Source organism: Ceratotherium simum, chromosome 1 (genome assembly GCF_057802395.1).
Source record: "Ceratotherium simum simum isolate JZ-2026a chromosome 1, ASM5780239v1, whole genome shotgun sequence".
NCBI lineage: Eukaryota > Metazoa > Chordata > Mammalia > Perissodactyla > Rhinocerotidae > Ceratotherium > Ceratotherium simum.
The window spans coordinates 98070715-98086052 of record NC_141900.1 but is presented as its reverse complement, the minus strand read 5'-3'; the positions used below and the strand labels follow the sequence as shown (position 1 = coordinate 98086052).

Here is a 15338-nt window from a genome sequence, read left to right as displayed (position 1 = left end):
GAAGAGTCAACTACTAAGAATTCTGGAAAACAAGGTTTTTATTTGTAGCTGTAGCCACAACCTGGCAGCATGGGGGCGGGTGGGAATGTCCAGGCAGGTGAGCCCAGCCCAGCCCAGCCCAGCCTCCCAGAGGGTCAGGGCGCCTCTGGCCCTCAGCAAGCAGAGTACGAGGCTGCTCAGGGGCCAGCCGAGGGCATCGGTGCAGCAGTGAAAGCAGCAGCGCTCAACCTGGCGCCCCCTCAGGTGGGGTACCTGGAGGGTGGTGGGTGGTCCCTGCAGGATGGGAGAGGGCTGGGAGCCCAGGGCTGGGACTCTGTTGCAGCCCGAAGCCACATTGGGGGCTCTAGATCAGGGCACTTGGGACACTGGGGTGGGATCTGAATGGAGAAAGGGGCTGGACATCAAAAAATAACTGAGGGGGGTGGGGCAGGTGGAGGGGGAGTGGTCTCAAGTGTGGGTGATCCGCTGATGGGGAATGGGCCTGCAGTCCTCACTCAGGTCTGGGCTCTGGCAGTGTGGCACTTCCGGCAGAGCACATGGCCGTCCAGGGGGAAGCAGCCGTTATCATCTGCCTCAATGGACAGCGGCTTCCCACAGTCCTGGGAGGAAAGAAGAGGGGCACACTGGCGGGCGGCCCCTGTGCACCCCACACCCCCCATCTTTAAATTAAATTAGGAAGGCAAATGCTTCCTGCTCAGGTGGTATCATCGTATGTGTCCCCCAACCACACACCCCCACACTCCTATCCCCATTTTTGCTATTACCCACTTTCACTTTTGCCCCCTAGGCCTCTCCCGCACGAGGATGGACAGTGGGTGAAGCTGCTTCCAAGGCATGCACCCCAGTAAGGGAAGTGGGGCTCTCCCACCTGTCTCAACTCCATTCTGACCCTTCTTTCTTCCTTCACCTCAGAGCCCCAACCCCAGCCACAACAAAACACAACACCCTTCCCTCCCATTGGTCGGCTCCCTTTCTTGCTTTATTCTTGGTTTAACTCAAAGTGACCCCCTAGAAACCCCACACCCCCTTTCCTTCAGTGACGGAAGCATCTGGGCTGGTGGGCGTGGGTGCTGCCACTGACCACCCTCAAAACTGCAGCACTGATTCCCACCAGGCTGGCACTGTCCACCACCTGGTTGGTGAGCAGTGTCCCACCATTCCAGCCCTGAGGGGCTGCAGGGACCACTGACCTCACACTTGTAGCATTTCATGTGGAAGTTCTTGTCCAGGGCGACCACTCGCACGGTCTCCTCGCGGCCAGGCTCCGGCATGATGGGCTCAGTGCAGACGGAGCACCGGGGGGCGTACTGCCTGGAGGGCAGAGAGTGGGTGGGAGTCCGAATGGGGTAAGTGGGCTTCCCATGAGAGCACAGGGAAATGAGACGGTGGTTGTGTGCCCACAGGGCAGACTTCTTCGCCCATCTTGCCCCACATCTCTAGGTGGAGGAAGCTCAACAGAAAGGCCTAAGACCAGCCACCATAACTGGCCCTTATCAAGGGGAATTTCCCACCTCTCTCCTCACTCCCCCAAAGCCCCATCTGCCCAGGAACCTGTCACCAGGTCCTTGCCCCCTGTCACATCCACCCTGCAGCTCCTGCAGAGAGCACACTCAGAGGCCCCTCTCCAGTCCCATCCCTGGACCCCTGACCCTGGCCTACCCCCCATCACGCAGGTGTCTCTGCCCAACTGCTGGGGTGCACAGGGGGATGTGAAGTTCTGGCAGCCCAAGGTGAAATCGTAAAAACATACACCTCAAACACCCCATCAGAGCGGGAGCCAGACTCTGCGGTTTTCCCGTACCACCCTTAAGCTACAGTAGGGGGTTTTGCCGCTGGCTTGAGAAAGTAGCCACCTTATAAACATTGTTTCTAGGGAGAAAGGAGAGTTCCAAACAGCTGACCTCCAAAGGAACTCTGAGAACCCAGGCTGTGTGTGAAATGAAGTCACTCCAGCATACATTGCTGAACACAAGACCACACCCAAAAGGAGCCTCAGCAAGCCAAGGGCCCGGGGCAGCGAGGGGGGCAGGGAGAAGACAGGACTTGCTACCCAGGCCTAAGGTCCCTGGACAGCTAAATCCAGAGGAACTGGTCTCTGCCGTCGACAGACAGAATGTGCAGCCAGAAAGCAAGGCCAGGGGTTCAGAGCTATCTTGGGGTCAGGGGACAGCCTGGCTCCCAGGCAAACCACCATTGGAACCCAGAGAAGAGCCCAGAAGGTGGATGGGTGGGTCCTTACTTGTGGTAGTCAGGGACGCAGTGGGGCCTGTTGGCCTGGTCCACAATGAAGGAGGTGCCCTCCAGGGGGCAGGCGCAGACCACACAGGTGAAGCACTGCGGGTGGTAGGCTTTGCCCGTGGCCCTCAGCATGCGGTCAGTGATGGGCTGCCCACAGGTGTTGCACTTCTCCAGGGTGTCCTGAGGAGGTAGCAGTAGGAGGTTGGCAAGGAACTGGCACCCAACAGCCAGCTGCCAAGGCACGTCCGCCCCCGCCCCCTGGCTGAGCCCGGGGGTGCCCCCTGCCCCAATCCTGACTCACAGTATAGCAGCCCTCACAGTATGGCGCCCCCTCCAGGCTGTAGAACTGCTGTCCTTGCAGCTGCTGCTCACACTGGTGGCAGGTAAAGCACGTGATGTGGAACAGCTGCCCCAGAGCACGAACTGCGGGCTGCGCACGTGCCAGGGGCTGGTGACACCGGCCGCAGAACTCTGGGAAGGCCAGAGAAGACAGAAATAAATAGGAGGAGGGGCATAAGCTTGCAAGAGGTCAGCTGGCTCGGACAGGGAATAGAGCCAGAGGCACCGGCCAGCACAGCAATGGAGGGAGGGAGATGTCCCAACGGGTGGGCGGTGGGCTCACCATTGACGGCCACGTTCTGCCTCTGAGGATGCTCCATGTCCTGCATCAGCTGCTGGGTCAGCTGCTCCAGCTCCTCCACCTCCTTCAGAGTCAGAGGTCCTGGACCCCCAGGGGAGCGCACCTGAAACCCCAACACTTTCTTTATATTCTCTCAAGAGTCACCCCCCTCCAAGAACGCTCCAAAGTCACCTAACCCACTTTCTTCCAATAAGGACTAACTCCCTTCCCATTTCCCAGACACTCAGGTTTGACCCCAAAAGCTCCTCATTCTCTGCACCAACCCCCCACCTCCAGCACCACACAAATAAAAAGGACGGGGATGACCCTTCCACCCGCTTTGCCTAAACCCCCCTGGGCAGTCACAGACAGGCCAGAACGACTGAGCGGACGGAAGCCACATACACAGCAGCTCAGGTCACTGAAGCACCGAACACACCAGGCCACGCATCAACTCCACAGAGCATGCTTGGACACGGCCCCCCACAGAAGAGGCTGGCACGCAACGCGTACGCACCCACGCGCACACACACCTACCCGTCCCGCCTGCTGCTGAGCAGCCCCTGTCAGCGTGAGGATACAACACAGGCGGAATCACAGGTTAAACGCCCAGAGTTGTCTGCAGGTGCCCAGCCCCCAGCTCCCCACACAGAGGTCCTGGGGTCCCTTCAGAGACTGGGGTTCCTGGACTACCCGACCCCACTCCCTCTTCAGTAGGCCTCAGAGAAAGGCCACTCCCTAGGCCAGCCCACCCCTGCTATTTAGGGGCTCCTGAGAGATCTGGAGACTGAGAGTAGGGATGGGGTTAAGGGGTTACTGCCAGTAACCCTGATAAGTCCCAGGAGGAGATGCCACAGGGGCTGCCTGACCTGCACCAGCATTTCCAAGAGACACTGCAACAGGAACACTAGTTGGTCTTCTCTATTACCGGGTAAGTCGACCCAGGACTGTGGCCCCCGTCACTGAATGTTCTACCTACAGATACCTTCATTCCCATAACGCTTGGAACCTCAAAGCCTCCCAGCTACCTCCTCCCATGGCCACCTTCCCCTCCGCCCTGGCTCCACCACCCTCACATCCCAGTCTGCATCCAGAGCTGCAACCACCCGGAGAAGCACAGATCCATAGGTGCCCCAGCTCTTAGCCATTCTCCCCTCAGACTCCTGCCACCTCCTGCCCTTAACTGACTTCGTCCCCTGAAATCCTCCTCCACAATGTAAGCTTCACCTTTTCCTCTCACAATCTTCCCTTCCTGGCATCTTGGGGACAGAGGAAGCGGACTCAGCCAGCCCTTGCTCTCTGGTGCCACTTGAAATGCCTATTCCAATCTCTGGAAGTACGAACTACTCATAGACATCAGCTTTCGTGGATAACCACGCTCCTTCAGGACACTCAATCCAGGCAGTTTTCCCTCTCTGCCTGCCAGCATCAATATCACAGCTTCAACACCCATGGCACTCAGACCTCTGGCTCTTCAACTCCAGGGGCTCCAAATATTCCTCCATCTCAGGCACTTTCCACCATGGGACACCTTGGACCTGAGATTTACTGGTTTCTTTGCCTCCAGGACCTGGGGCTTGGCCTCCCAACCACTCCCTTCCCCCTCTTCCCTCATTCATACCTAGGAAATGAACCTACTCAGAAAAGCTTCAGCTCCTCCCTTGACTCCCAGCCCCCCCCCCCCCCCCCCCCGGTGAGCTTTGTGCATCAAGCACTTCTGGCCTGCCTCCCCCAAGCCTGGCCCCTTGACCATCTATTTCTACAAGGCTTTCAAGGCCACTGTGCCACCCTCAGCCACCACATAAGGCCACCTCTCAAGCCCGGGTCACGCCACTGCCCGCTTCCTGTTTCTGCCTCCAAGCTGCAGAAAGTAGGTGGAGAGATCACTAAACACTGCAGAGTGAGCTTCCAGAACACTGCAGCGCCCTCCGCGCCCTCCAGCCTCAGCGCGGCTGTCTGGTATTTGGCTCCTGTGGATTCTCAGTCGCCCTCCCCACAGCAGCTGTTCCAAACCTTTCCATCTCCTGAGCCCCCAACTGCTTCACCCCCTTGCTCTCACCGATGACCTCACCTCCTGCATGGTTGAGAAGATGGAAGCCAGCCAGCTCAAGCTCCCTCATCGTTCCTCCTCTCTACAGAAAATACTGTGGCGACTCTGTCCTTGCTCTCTGGGAATGCCTCTGGGGGGCGTCACCACGCTCTCCTCCAGGATTCCAGCCCAGGAGCCGCCTGGCTCTCGAGCATCATTAACTCTCCTCTTTCGGCTTCTTCCTCCTGGTTCACACACATACCTAAGCCCTCCTCCCCTAACTTGAAGAAATCTCTCTCTCTGTCTCTGTCTCTCTCTTTCACACGCACACACACACACGCGCGCGCGCGCACGCACGCACACACACACACACACAGTCCCTCCCCTAGTCCTTCATCTCCCTGCCAATCTCCAAGAGCAGGCTACTCTGGCAACTCCATTTTCTCACCACCCACTCACTCCTCAACTCCTTTCATTCTGTCCCCAGTACAGGGCACAAAAAGGCCACCCCACAGCCATCCACGACTCCTGAATAGTCAAATCTCTGGCCTTATTTTAGTCCTTATCCTCCTCAAACTCCCCACTGAAGAGCTCCTCAGTCATCACCTTCTCTTCTCTGAGATCCAACCCTGACTTGAGACTCACCTCCTCCTTCTGCCATTCTTCCGTCCTTTTGAGGGCTCTGCTTCCCCCTCCCACAGGGTCAACATGAGCATCACCCAAGGTTCTTGCCCAAGCCCTCAGCTCCTCCTGTGTACACATCCTCAGGCTGTCTCATCAGCGCCTGCTGCTTCAGTATCACTATACCCAACGACCACGCATTATGCACACGTCCAGTCCGGGCCCTCTCCTAAAACGCGGTCCTCCATTTCTAACTGAATGACAGTTCCAGCTGATATCTGGAATCTGTTGCTCAATATGTTGACAGCTGGACCCCTCTTCCCGTCCAAACCATTTCCCCTTCTGAACTTCTCTATTTTGTCCACAATACCGTCATTCTCCAACACACACGGGCATTTGTTTTTTACTCCTCCCCCTCCTCTTCCAACTGCTTTATCGGTTACCACGTCCTGGAGGCTCTTCCTTTGCAACAGCTCATATCTGGGCCTTATTTTTCACTTCAACTAATGTTGCGGCTGCCCAGGAGTAAACCCCAACACACCACTGACCTCCTACCTCCAGTCCACACATCTGCTGGAAAAACTTTCCCAAAAGCTTCCAAAAGCACAGCTGTCACCAGCCCTTTCGACCCGACCACACACCTACTCAGAAACCATTAACAACTCTCTAGTACCTACAGGCTCCCTTGGTGTGCTATTTCATTTCCTCCTCCCTCGAGCCCCCACCTACCTCTCTAAGTATACCTTGATAATTTTCCCACAGGAACCTTCTACTTTCTATTCTCCAAACACCCTGGCTGTACATGTGCCCTTGAGTTTTGCTCATGCTATTCCCACCCGAATGCCCTTCCCTCTCCTCTCTGGATTCTTAGATCCCACCCATCCTTCAAGGCACACCAGCGCCATGATGCCAGTCCTCACTTGCCAGCCCCAATGGTGACTCCCTGTTTGGAGTTCTTGTAAGACAGGATTCTGCAAAACTCATTGACACTTGGCATCTCATCCTATACCGTGCCTGCACACACACACACACATTCACGCTATCAGCTACTCTATGGCTGGTTGGACTGGATGACCGTCAGGGTCCCTTCAACTCAGAAGATCTCCTCTCCTGAACTGGAAGGCAGGAATGGTCTGGGAGGAATGATAACCTTTCTATTTTGAGCATTCATGTGCTAGATACAGATCCCAGCACTTTCTATGCATTAGCTCACTTAATCTTCACAACCATCGTATGGGGTGGATACTGTTATTTTAAAGAAGGGGAAACTGAGGCTCAAAGATCACCTAGCTTGCCTAGGGTCTTGTGAGTTGCAAGTGGGAATTCTATCCCAGGTCCACGGACTCCCTCAGGCCTAAGCTCTTTGAGAGATCTCTTCCCTCCTGGGCACAGAGCACAGTGCCTGGCACTCAGCAGAGGCTGGCTCGGCCAGAGTTTACTAATGTTGCGACTCTTAGCACCAGATGGGCCCTCGGGCAATGAGAGCCTCAGAGGAGCAGAGAGATTAACTCAAGAATCCAAGAAGGGGGAAGAACGGAGGTTAGTTATGATCTCATCCTTTCCCTTTAACAGTCTGGGGCAGGGTGCAAGGGAAGGGCCACCAGGTCCTCCTCCTAATTCAGAGCCTGTGCTGCTCTCCCCACTCCCAGTCAGGCCCCACCCAGCCCCAGACCCTGCCAGGCCCTGCTCCAGGAGAGCTTTCTCTTCACCATTGTCCCACCAGACCACCCCCTAGAGGTGGAAAACTCCTATCCCACCACTCCCACACCCACCCCACTCTCCTCATCAACCTCATTCTCTGGCTCCTAACTTAGCCCCCACCCCAGCCCCCTGTCTCAGCCTGGTCCTCCCACCCTCCCTCACCTGGTTTTGAGCTGGTGGGGGCACTGGGTGCTGCTTCTCCTGCACGCGGGGCTTCTCCCTCTGCTGAGCATAGGTAAAACTGGGGGGCTGAGGGGAGCCTGTGCCAGTAGAAGAGGGAGCTTCAGAGGGCCCCAACTTTTGAGTAGGCTGTGACCCAGGTCCACCTGGGGCTCCAGGGCTGAACTTGGAAGCCACAGGAGTAAACTTAGAAGTCACTGGTGAAAACTTAGGGGCAGGAGGTGGGGCTGGAGGCCCTCGAGGCTGGGTGTTAGCCAAAGGCACAGGCTGGGGATGGGGCTGGGCCTGGGGCTGGAGCTGGACCTGAGGCTTGGCCTGGGCCTGGGCCTGGGGCTGGGGCTGCACATGGAACTGTGTCTGGCTGGGAGACTGAGCCTGAGCCTGGGGCTGGGGCTGGGAGCTAGAAGGGGACTTCCAAGGAGGCAGGGGTGCTGTGCCCCCAGTTGCAGGCTTAGTACTGGACTTAGAAATGAATGGAGTGGCCACTGGTGGGGGTACATATCCAGATGTCACCTGCAAGGGGAGGCGAAAGGGAGGGAAGTGTGGTTAGAGGAAGGTGCTGCCCTCCCTCCCTAGTTCCATCCCCAGACTTTCCTCCCAGGTCTGTCTTTCCTCCTCTCTTATCCCTTACCCGGGCTTTGAAGGGATCATTCCTGGTCATGTCATCCAGCAGCGAGGACAGAGAGTCTATCTCCAGATCAATACTGCTCACCTTATCCCTGGGCTAGAGAGTCAGGAGTCAGAGCACCCATCCCAGTCCTCCATTTCCACCCCACCCCATCAGGGCAGAGGTGCAGGGGAGGTCAGAGGAAAGGACCCTCCTCACTTCCCTCCGGGGTGTCCCAGTGTAGCTGCCCCTCCCGGGCCTCCATACCTGTTGTGGGAGAGGTATGGGGGCCTCAGGCCCTCCCTCCTCCTCGACCGGAGGCGGCGGGGAAGGGAAGATCTCCTCCTCCAGGGGCGCAGGGGGAAACGATTCATCGATCGGGGGAGGGGGCGGTGGGAAGGCACCTCCCAGGGCGCCCTCAGCGTCGTCGCCATCCCCAAGAAGAGGAGGGGGCGGTAAGGGTAAGTCTGGGGTAGGAAGCACAGAGGGCAGTCAGCAAGGTACCCTCTACCCTTCCCCAAGTTCCCCTCCTTCTCCACTCCTAACCCAGAACTCTCTCAGGGGTCCTGGAACGTATGGGAAGGAAAAGGGGATGCAGGACTCCCTGGGAGCAGGGGGTCAGGAAAGGCCGGGGGCTCGGCCGACGAGTGGGGTAGCTCCCGTTACACTTCGGAAAACGGACTCAGAGGGGAAGATTCGTGCCCCACACCCCCGCCTCCCGCCCCCAGGCGGGGGACTTGGAACGGTCCCAGGAGCCCTGGCTCCCAGCCATGAGCTCCACGATGAGGTAAGAACATCTGCTCGGGACAGGGTGGCTGCGCCCAGCCCCCTTGCTGCAACCTTTCCAGACATCCCCAAATTCCCGAAACCACTGCCCCCAGCCCGGCACCCGCCGGGTTTCCCCCCCAAGCCAGGCCGCATACCTTCCGGGGGCGGCGGGGGGATCTCGCCCACCCGGCCCATCTGTGCGCGCTGGGCCCCGGCGGCCGGGGAAGCCTCGCTGTCCCCGGGCCGGAAAGGATTCACTTTGGGCTTTGGGGCCACCACCGGGCCGAACTTCTTCTGCGGGGCGTAAAAAGCCGGAGCCGAGACGGAGACGGAGATCGTGGGAGGCGGGCGGGGGGCCGCCATGGCCAGGCCGGGCTGCAGGGGGTAGGGGGCCGGGTTACGCGGCGCCGAGCCGGCTGAGGACCCCCACGCGGGCCCGGCTCCCCTGGCGCCTCCCGCCCCACCTCTGGGCGGCCGCCGGGCGGCTCCCTGAGCCTCACCGCGGGCCGGAGCGTGCGCGCCGCGTCTCGGTGGCCGCCTCGGCTCCGGGTCCGCGGACTCTGCGCCCCGGTCCCGAGCAGCCTCCAGCCAAGCAGGGAGGGACGCGGGGAAGAGGGAGGGAGGGAGGAGGCGGGGAGAGAGCGGCGCCAAGACCATACAAGGAGCGGCCCGGAGAGGGGGCGGGGAGAGGGGGGGAGGGCGGACGAGGCAGGAAACTCCCCCAGGAAGGGGCCCTGATCCTGCCCCCGGGCCAGAGGCTCCGCCAAGGTCCTCCCGCCCCCGCCCCCGCCCCCACCCCCACCCCCACCCCCGGCCCGGCCCAGACCACCCCTCCCCAAGCACAGGCCTCTGATGTCATTTCCTGACTTGCCCCCGGCCCCGCTCGACTCGCGGGTGTCCGGGATCTGACTCACTGTCCCCACTCCGGGCTACGCCGGCGGAGGTCGGGCGGGTGCCCCAGAGATACCGAAGCCGACCAACTGCGCCTCCGCCCCGGCCCAGCGCCCTCCTCTGCCGGCCTGCCGTTACCTGCCCCCGCCACCTCCAGCTGCTCCTCCACCTCCCCACCCAGCTGATGGCCGCGAGTCCAAGATGCCCTCCGGGTCAGCCCGGACTGGCAGGACTGGGCTGGAACTGGGCTCCAGGGTGGACGGGGATGGTGAGTGGGGCGTTCTCGCTGCCCACGCCCCGCCTAGGCTCTTCTGTCACCCGAGGGGTGGGGTCGTGTGGCATGAGCACGAACCTCAAGGGTCGTTGGGGGATCCTAACTTCAAATCCTGGGCAGCCTCTTAAGGCTTCTAGGAATTCGCATCACCCGCGCCCCCGCCTGCAGATCAGTTAAACATTGAGGGAGGGAGAGTCCGGGCCCGCCAGGCCGGGGAGTGGAGGTGGGAGGGCGGGGCGGAGGTGAGGGCGGCCGGCGGACTTGGGGCCAGGGAGGACGGGCGGGGACGCAGGCGACATGTCTTCGACAGTTCACCAGCGCCCACCCCTCAAGGAGCCTTTGGGGGGCGGTGCGGCCATCGGGGGTTTCCGAGACGCGCTCGGTGGAGCCCTCCACTGGTCCGACCGGATTCCTCAGCGTTGGACTCTTGTGCCCTAGGCTATGCGAAAGGGACAGACCTACCTTCTTTTTTTTCTTTTTTTAATTGAACATGGAAACTTACCAATTGCCTCCTGAATTCTTCCACACTCACCACCTACAAACTATGGAGTCATATGGCCTTTAAGACCAGTATACCACCCTCAGGCGATTCCTTTCTCTCCTTCTGTGCTGCCAGCCCTCACTGCCATCTAAGGCAATCCTCTCCTGCACACCCTACTCAGTATTTTCGGTCCCTACCCTCCAAATGGGCTACACCCCACTGTCAACGAGCATCTGGGCTATGTTCTGGAGATCGTCCAGACTCACCCCTTCCATTTACCATGCCTGAGAAAACAGGCTGGGAGCTTAAGAGATGGGTCCTGGGTCAAGCCCGGTTAGCCGCGGGGTCTGGACTAGAACTGGGGTTTTGACTGCTCTGATGTCAGAGCTCATTCCCCTCGACGCTGGCGTCAGGTGGAGCAGTCCTGGATACCATAAAGCAGAGTGAGGTCAGCGTGCAGAGGCTCAGCTCCAGTGCCCAAACTAACTGACAAGTCTCCTCATTCTCTCTGCTTCATTTTCTCCGTGTGTAAAAGAGTCATGATATTTAATCCACCTACCTTATTGCATTATATGGAGAAATAAATGAAATTCCATATCTGAAAGTGCTATATAATACTCACTATTATTCAAGTCCCAGTTCTGCCCAGAATGGAAATTGTGACAGTTAACCTAAGGTGGTTTTCCCCATATGTCCCCTTCGGAGTTGCGAGGCAGATCTTTCATGGGCTTTGGTGTATGCAATGCCTTCTCCTTCCTTCAACCTTATCAAATACTTAATTATACCTAAGACTACATCTTCATCTCCTCCTCAGACCCCACTGATCTTTCTTTTCTCTGGTGTCTTATTGTCTTTGTCACTGGTATTTCTCACAGCCGCTAGCATGTGTGGCCATGTATGATATAAAGCATGCAGAGCAGACCTTCTCTGACACGTATAAGCTGGTCCTGGGCCTGTCCCTATGAAGATCTGCTAGAAATTTGATACTGGATTTTCTGAGCATGTTGGAAATTGTATCTTGGGCTTTACAGACCAAAAGTCTCATCGCCCATTTGGGAAAAAAAGTTACAAAGATAGTTCCAGATACTGTCACAAGAGTAAAAGCCATTTACCCTCTAAATGTCTCCTAAGGAAAGTGCATGTGCAAAATATAGTATGTTTAATTGTTAGGCAGCTGAACCTATTTATAAATCAAGAATAGAAGAGTGAGTAGGCAGGCTTAGTTTTTCTGACAACTAAGAGCATTCAGGATGCAGAATATTAAAGCTGAGAGTTTTAAGCCAGCCATTCTAAATACAAGTAGAAATACATAGAGTATCCCAGATCAGTCCCAGAAGGACTGATCCCCGAGGCCAGGATGTCTCAAGTGGAACTGCAGGGTCAATGCTATGAAGATGCACACAGTGAACAGGAGCAGCCCTAATGATTCTTAGGTCTTTTTCTTAGTGAGCAATTGTAATTGCTCCCCTCCGGTAGCATGTGTGAAGAGTAGCAAGTAAGTACCTATTCTCACCTAATCGTTTCCAACACCGTGGGGACAAGCAATGGAGAGGAAATAAGAAAATGGGCAGGGACCTTTGGGATCTAAAACATCTCTACACACCTCCAAGGATTTATATCCACCAGGTACCAGAAAGTTTTCTTCAAGGGTACACAACATAAAGTAAAAAGTTAGGGCCGGCCCTGTGGCTTAGCGGTTAAGTGCGCGTGCTCCGCTACTGGCAGCCTGGGTTCGGATCCCAGGCGCGCACGGACGCACCGCTTCTCCAGCCATGCTGAGGGCGCGTCCCACATACAGCAACTAGAAGGATGTGCAACTACGACAAACAACTATCTACTGAGGGCTTTGGGGTAAAAAAAAGGAGGAGGATTGGCAATAGATGTTAGCTGAGAGCTGGTCTTCACCAGCAAAAAGAGGAGGATTAGCATGGATGTTAGCTCAGGGCTGATCTTCCTCACACACACACACAAAAAAAGTTAGAAGCAGTCAAGGAAATAAAAAAGGGAGGAACAAGGGCAGTGGCAAAAAATGAATTCGGATGCTATCCTGAGGTTCTTTCCCTATGCTGGCTGCAGATGGACAGAGGGTCAGTTATGTGTGGGGCGCTGTGCTGGGCACTCCAGCAACAGCAGGACCCACCACCACCATAACAACAACAGTAACAGCACACACTTACATAAAGCTTAGGACGTGATGCTAGGCACAATACTAAGCACTTTAAACACATTTTTTTTGTTAGTGCCATTGAGTGGATTCCAGCTCTTAGCGACTCTGTGTACAGCAGAGTCTTTTTGTGCCATCCTCTCACCTTCCAGCACTCTATCAAACAATGCTCCACTGCTATTCATCGGGTTTTCATGGCCAATTTTTTTGGAAGTGGGTGGCCAGGTCCTTCTTCCTGGTCTGTCTTAGTCTGGAAGCTTCACTGAAACTTGACAACCGACAGTGGGGTGATATGGTTTCCTGGCCAAGAAAGGAACCCGAGCCATGGTGGTGAGAGCACTGAATCTTAACCACTAGGCCATAACATATTATTTTATGGCTTTTAAACATATTATCCCCATTTAATCCTCACAATAAACCTGTGAGGAATGTATATTATTATCTCATTTTTCAGTTAAGAAAAAACCAAGGCCAACTAGATGTTGGATTTTTCACCTCCTAATCTGCAAAAAAAAATTTTTGCAATGCAAATATTCTATTATTTGTAGACACCCCTGCCCCCCACTTACATCCTTGCAGTCCATCGTTTCTTCCCTTCAGGTGCTTCAGCCTAGTGAATCAACAGCCTCTTCAGATCAGCCTCCAAATCCATCCCCCACTTTAAGTCCTTGTGCCACCATTTTCTTTTTCCATCACATGGCACCATGAAATTCTATCTCTATCTGTCCATCTGCATGTGTGTATACACACACATGTTTTGTATATGTGACTTTTATATGTATATTTATATATATTTATTTTATATATTTAAATATATTAAATTTAAATATATTAAATATATTCATATATAATATTTATATTTATTATATATTTATATATAATACAAATATATTAAATATAAATATATTTATATTATATTATATATAATACATATACATTATATATATATGCTTTTGTATAATAGAACATTTCCAGAAGGCTTCTCAAAGAATTGTTAACAGTGGTTGCTGTAGGGTATAGAATTGGGGGAAAGCAGAAGGCTTTTATAGCTGTTGTCTTTTTCTCCATGAATATGTAGTACTTTATAATTTTTTAAAAAGGAAAAGAAAGTAAAGAAATGATAGAGCCATCATCTCTTTTTCCTTATATCAGAGTGTTTTCTTGCACTGAGTACTGGGTTCACGTGTTCTGCAGCTTTCCTACTTCCTCCCAGATTTACCCCTCTCCTAGTCCTGCTTACATCTGCTTGTCAGTACAAAAGAATCTCTCACTGGTGGGGCTGCAGACACAATGGAGGGGTTGAGTGGGAATGGGGGTGGGGGTGGTGAAGCACCCAGCAAGACCAAGGGATTTTTGTGGCAAAGCCAAGGAAGAGCAGGTTCCTGCTCTGCTCTGGGGCCACCACCGATGGAAGGGATGGACTGACAACCACAGATGCTCCCTTTTGCTTCCTTTCTTCCAGGATCAGCCCAGTAGGCTGACATCAGGACATCATGCTCTGTGTGCACTTTTCTCTTCCATTCCCCAACCTCAGTTCAACCAATATTTACCAATAATTTCTACATTCTAGGTACTCTGGATATAAAGATAAATAAACCCAGTTCTTGCCTTGAAGAAACTCTCCATCTAGAGGAAACAACACTTAAGTAGATATTTTAATATAAGAAGGTAAAGTGTTAAGATCAGAAAAAAGTTTTCACCCACCTAATAGTGCTTGCTTGGTGTGGCTACATGAATTCTAGTAGCTGGGTGGACTTCTTGCCATTCAAGCCTCATTATTATCCTACTAGGTCCAAAGCAGCAGTGAGCAGAGCCTACACAGGGCACCTAGGGAGCGGTAGAGGAGCAGTAGAAGGCAGGGGTCCATACATCCCAAGGTCTGAACCAGATGGGCACCCAAAGGCACTGCAGGCATCAGCAAGGCAGAAATGTGTGCTGGTTGTGGGGGGGAGAGCAAGGCAGATGGTCAGATGGCAAAGAGTCAGCAACCGAGGGAGCTGGGAAGGGCAGACAGGAAAAGAGACCCAGGGCACCAACAGCAGCACAGGCAGGTTGCTGGCACCAAGGCAGCCGCTAGTGGAGCATCTGCTGCCCTCCTTCTCCCTGAACCCAGGGGAATCGAAATCAGAGAGAGCCTGGCCTGGAAGCTCGAGTGTTTGTCACTGCAAATAGCCGACTAAGTCACTATAGGGAGGAAACATTTCGGGGAGTGGGGGGTTAAATATAGACAGATAACCTAGCTTGCTTGAGGTGAGAGGTACTATGTTTCTCTACTGGCTCCCGCCCCCTCCACTCCCTTTAATAAGGTGCATCTAATACGATGAAGCCCACCAGGCTAACCTGACACTGGAAGTGGGTGATCCTGAGCAAACCCTCAGAGCTTGCTCACTTCCTCAGGCTGCTCTTCCTGCCGCCCAGGTTGTTATTTACCTGCCATCCAGAGATATGATGAATGCTGCAAATGGACGGAGAGTCAGTCTCAGAAAGAGGGAAGGGGATCCACCCAGAACAGCAGATATCGTCCCACCTAGACTTCTCAACATGCTCAAGCAAGCTGGGAGACAGGACTTTGTACCCAAGTGTGAGATGCTACCAGAGGACACTTATGCCATAGAGCAACCTGCCCAGTTCCAGCAAAGTTATCGTATGCTCAGCAGTAGCCTAGCATAGGAGGCCCAGCGCAGTGCCTGCCACCAAGCCACAGCCTTATATACATTTACTGACTGAAATCGAATTCTAGAACCGTGAAAATCTCATACTAGATC

General features: G+C 54.8%; 1 protein-coding gene across 2 annotated transcripts; it reads right to left on the bottom strand.

Annotated features, from left to right (window-relative positions):
* Window positions 1–20: 20 nt before the first annotated feature.
* ZYX (zyxin) lies at window positions 21–9406 on the bottom strand. 2 transcript variants are annotated; one of them, XM_014787673.2, is made up of 10 exons: window positions 9264–9406; window positions 8919–9138; window positions 8263–8462; window positions 8020–8112; window positions 7371–7901; window positions 2861–2981; window positions 2540–2709; window positions 2240–2418; window positions 1191–1311; window positions 21–599 (listed from the first exon to the last, which is right to left on the bottom strand). In XM_014787673.2, exons 2-10 carry the CDS (start codon window positions 9124–9126, stop codon window positions 495–497), a joined length of 1728 nt encoding a protein of 575 aa, XP_014643159.1. In that variant the 5' UTR covers window positions 9127–9138; window positions 9264–9406; the 3' UTR covers window positions 21–494. The 2 variants fall into 2 exon arrangements, with proteins under 2 accessions (XP_014643159.1, XP_087288184.1); XM_087432058.1 differs by lacking the exon at window positions 9264–9406 and having other exon boundaries at window positions 2861–3008.
* Between the last annotated feature and the right edge of the window lie 5932 nt (window positions 9407–15338).

Bases quoted from the DNA above. Each gene is read 5' to 3' on its own strand.
- ZYX (XM_087432058.1), bottom strand. From the start codon at position 9,126: ATGGCGGCCCCCCGCCCGCCTCCCACGATCTCCGTCTCCGTCTCGGCT. The intron at 3,009-7,370 runs GTGAGGGAGGGT...GACTCTTGAGAG, and splicing joins CCCCACCAGCTCAAAACCAG to AATATAAAGAAAGTGTTGGG. The intron at 2,710-2,860 runs GTGAGCCCACCG...TGGCCTTCCCAG, and splicing joins GCAGAACGTGGCCGTCAATG to AGTTCTGCGGCCGGTGTCAC.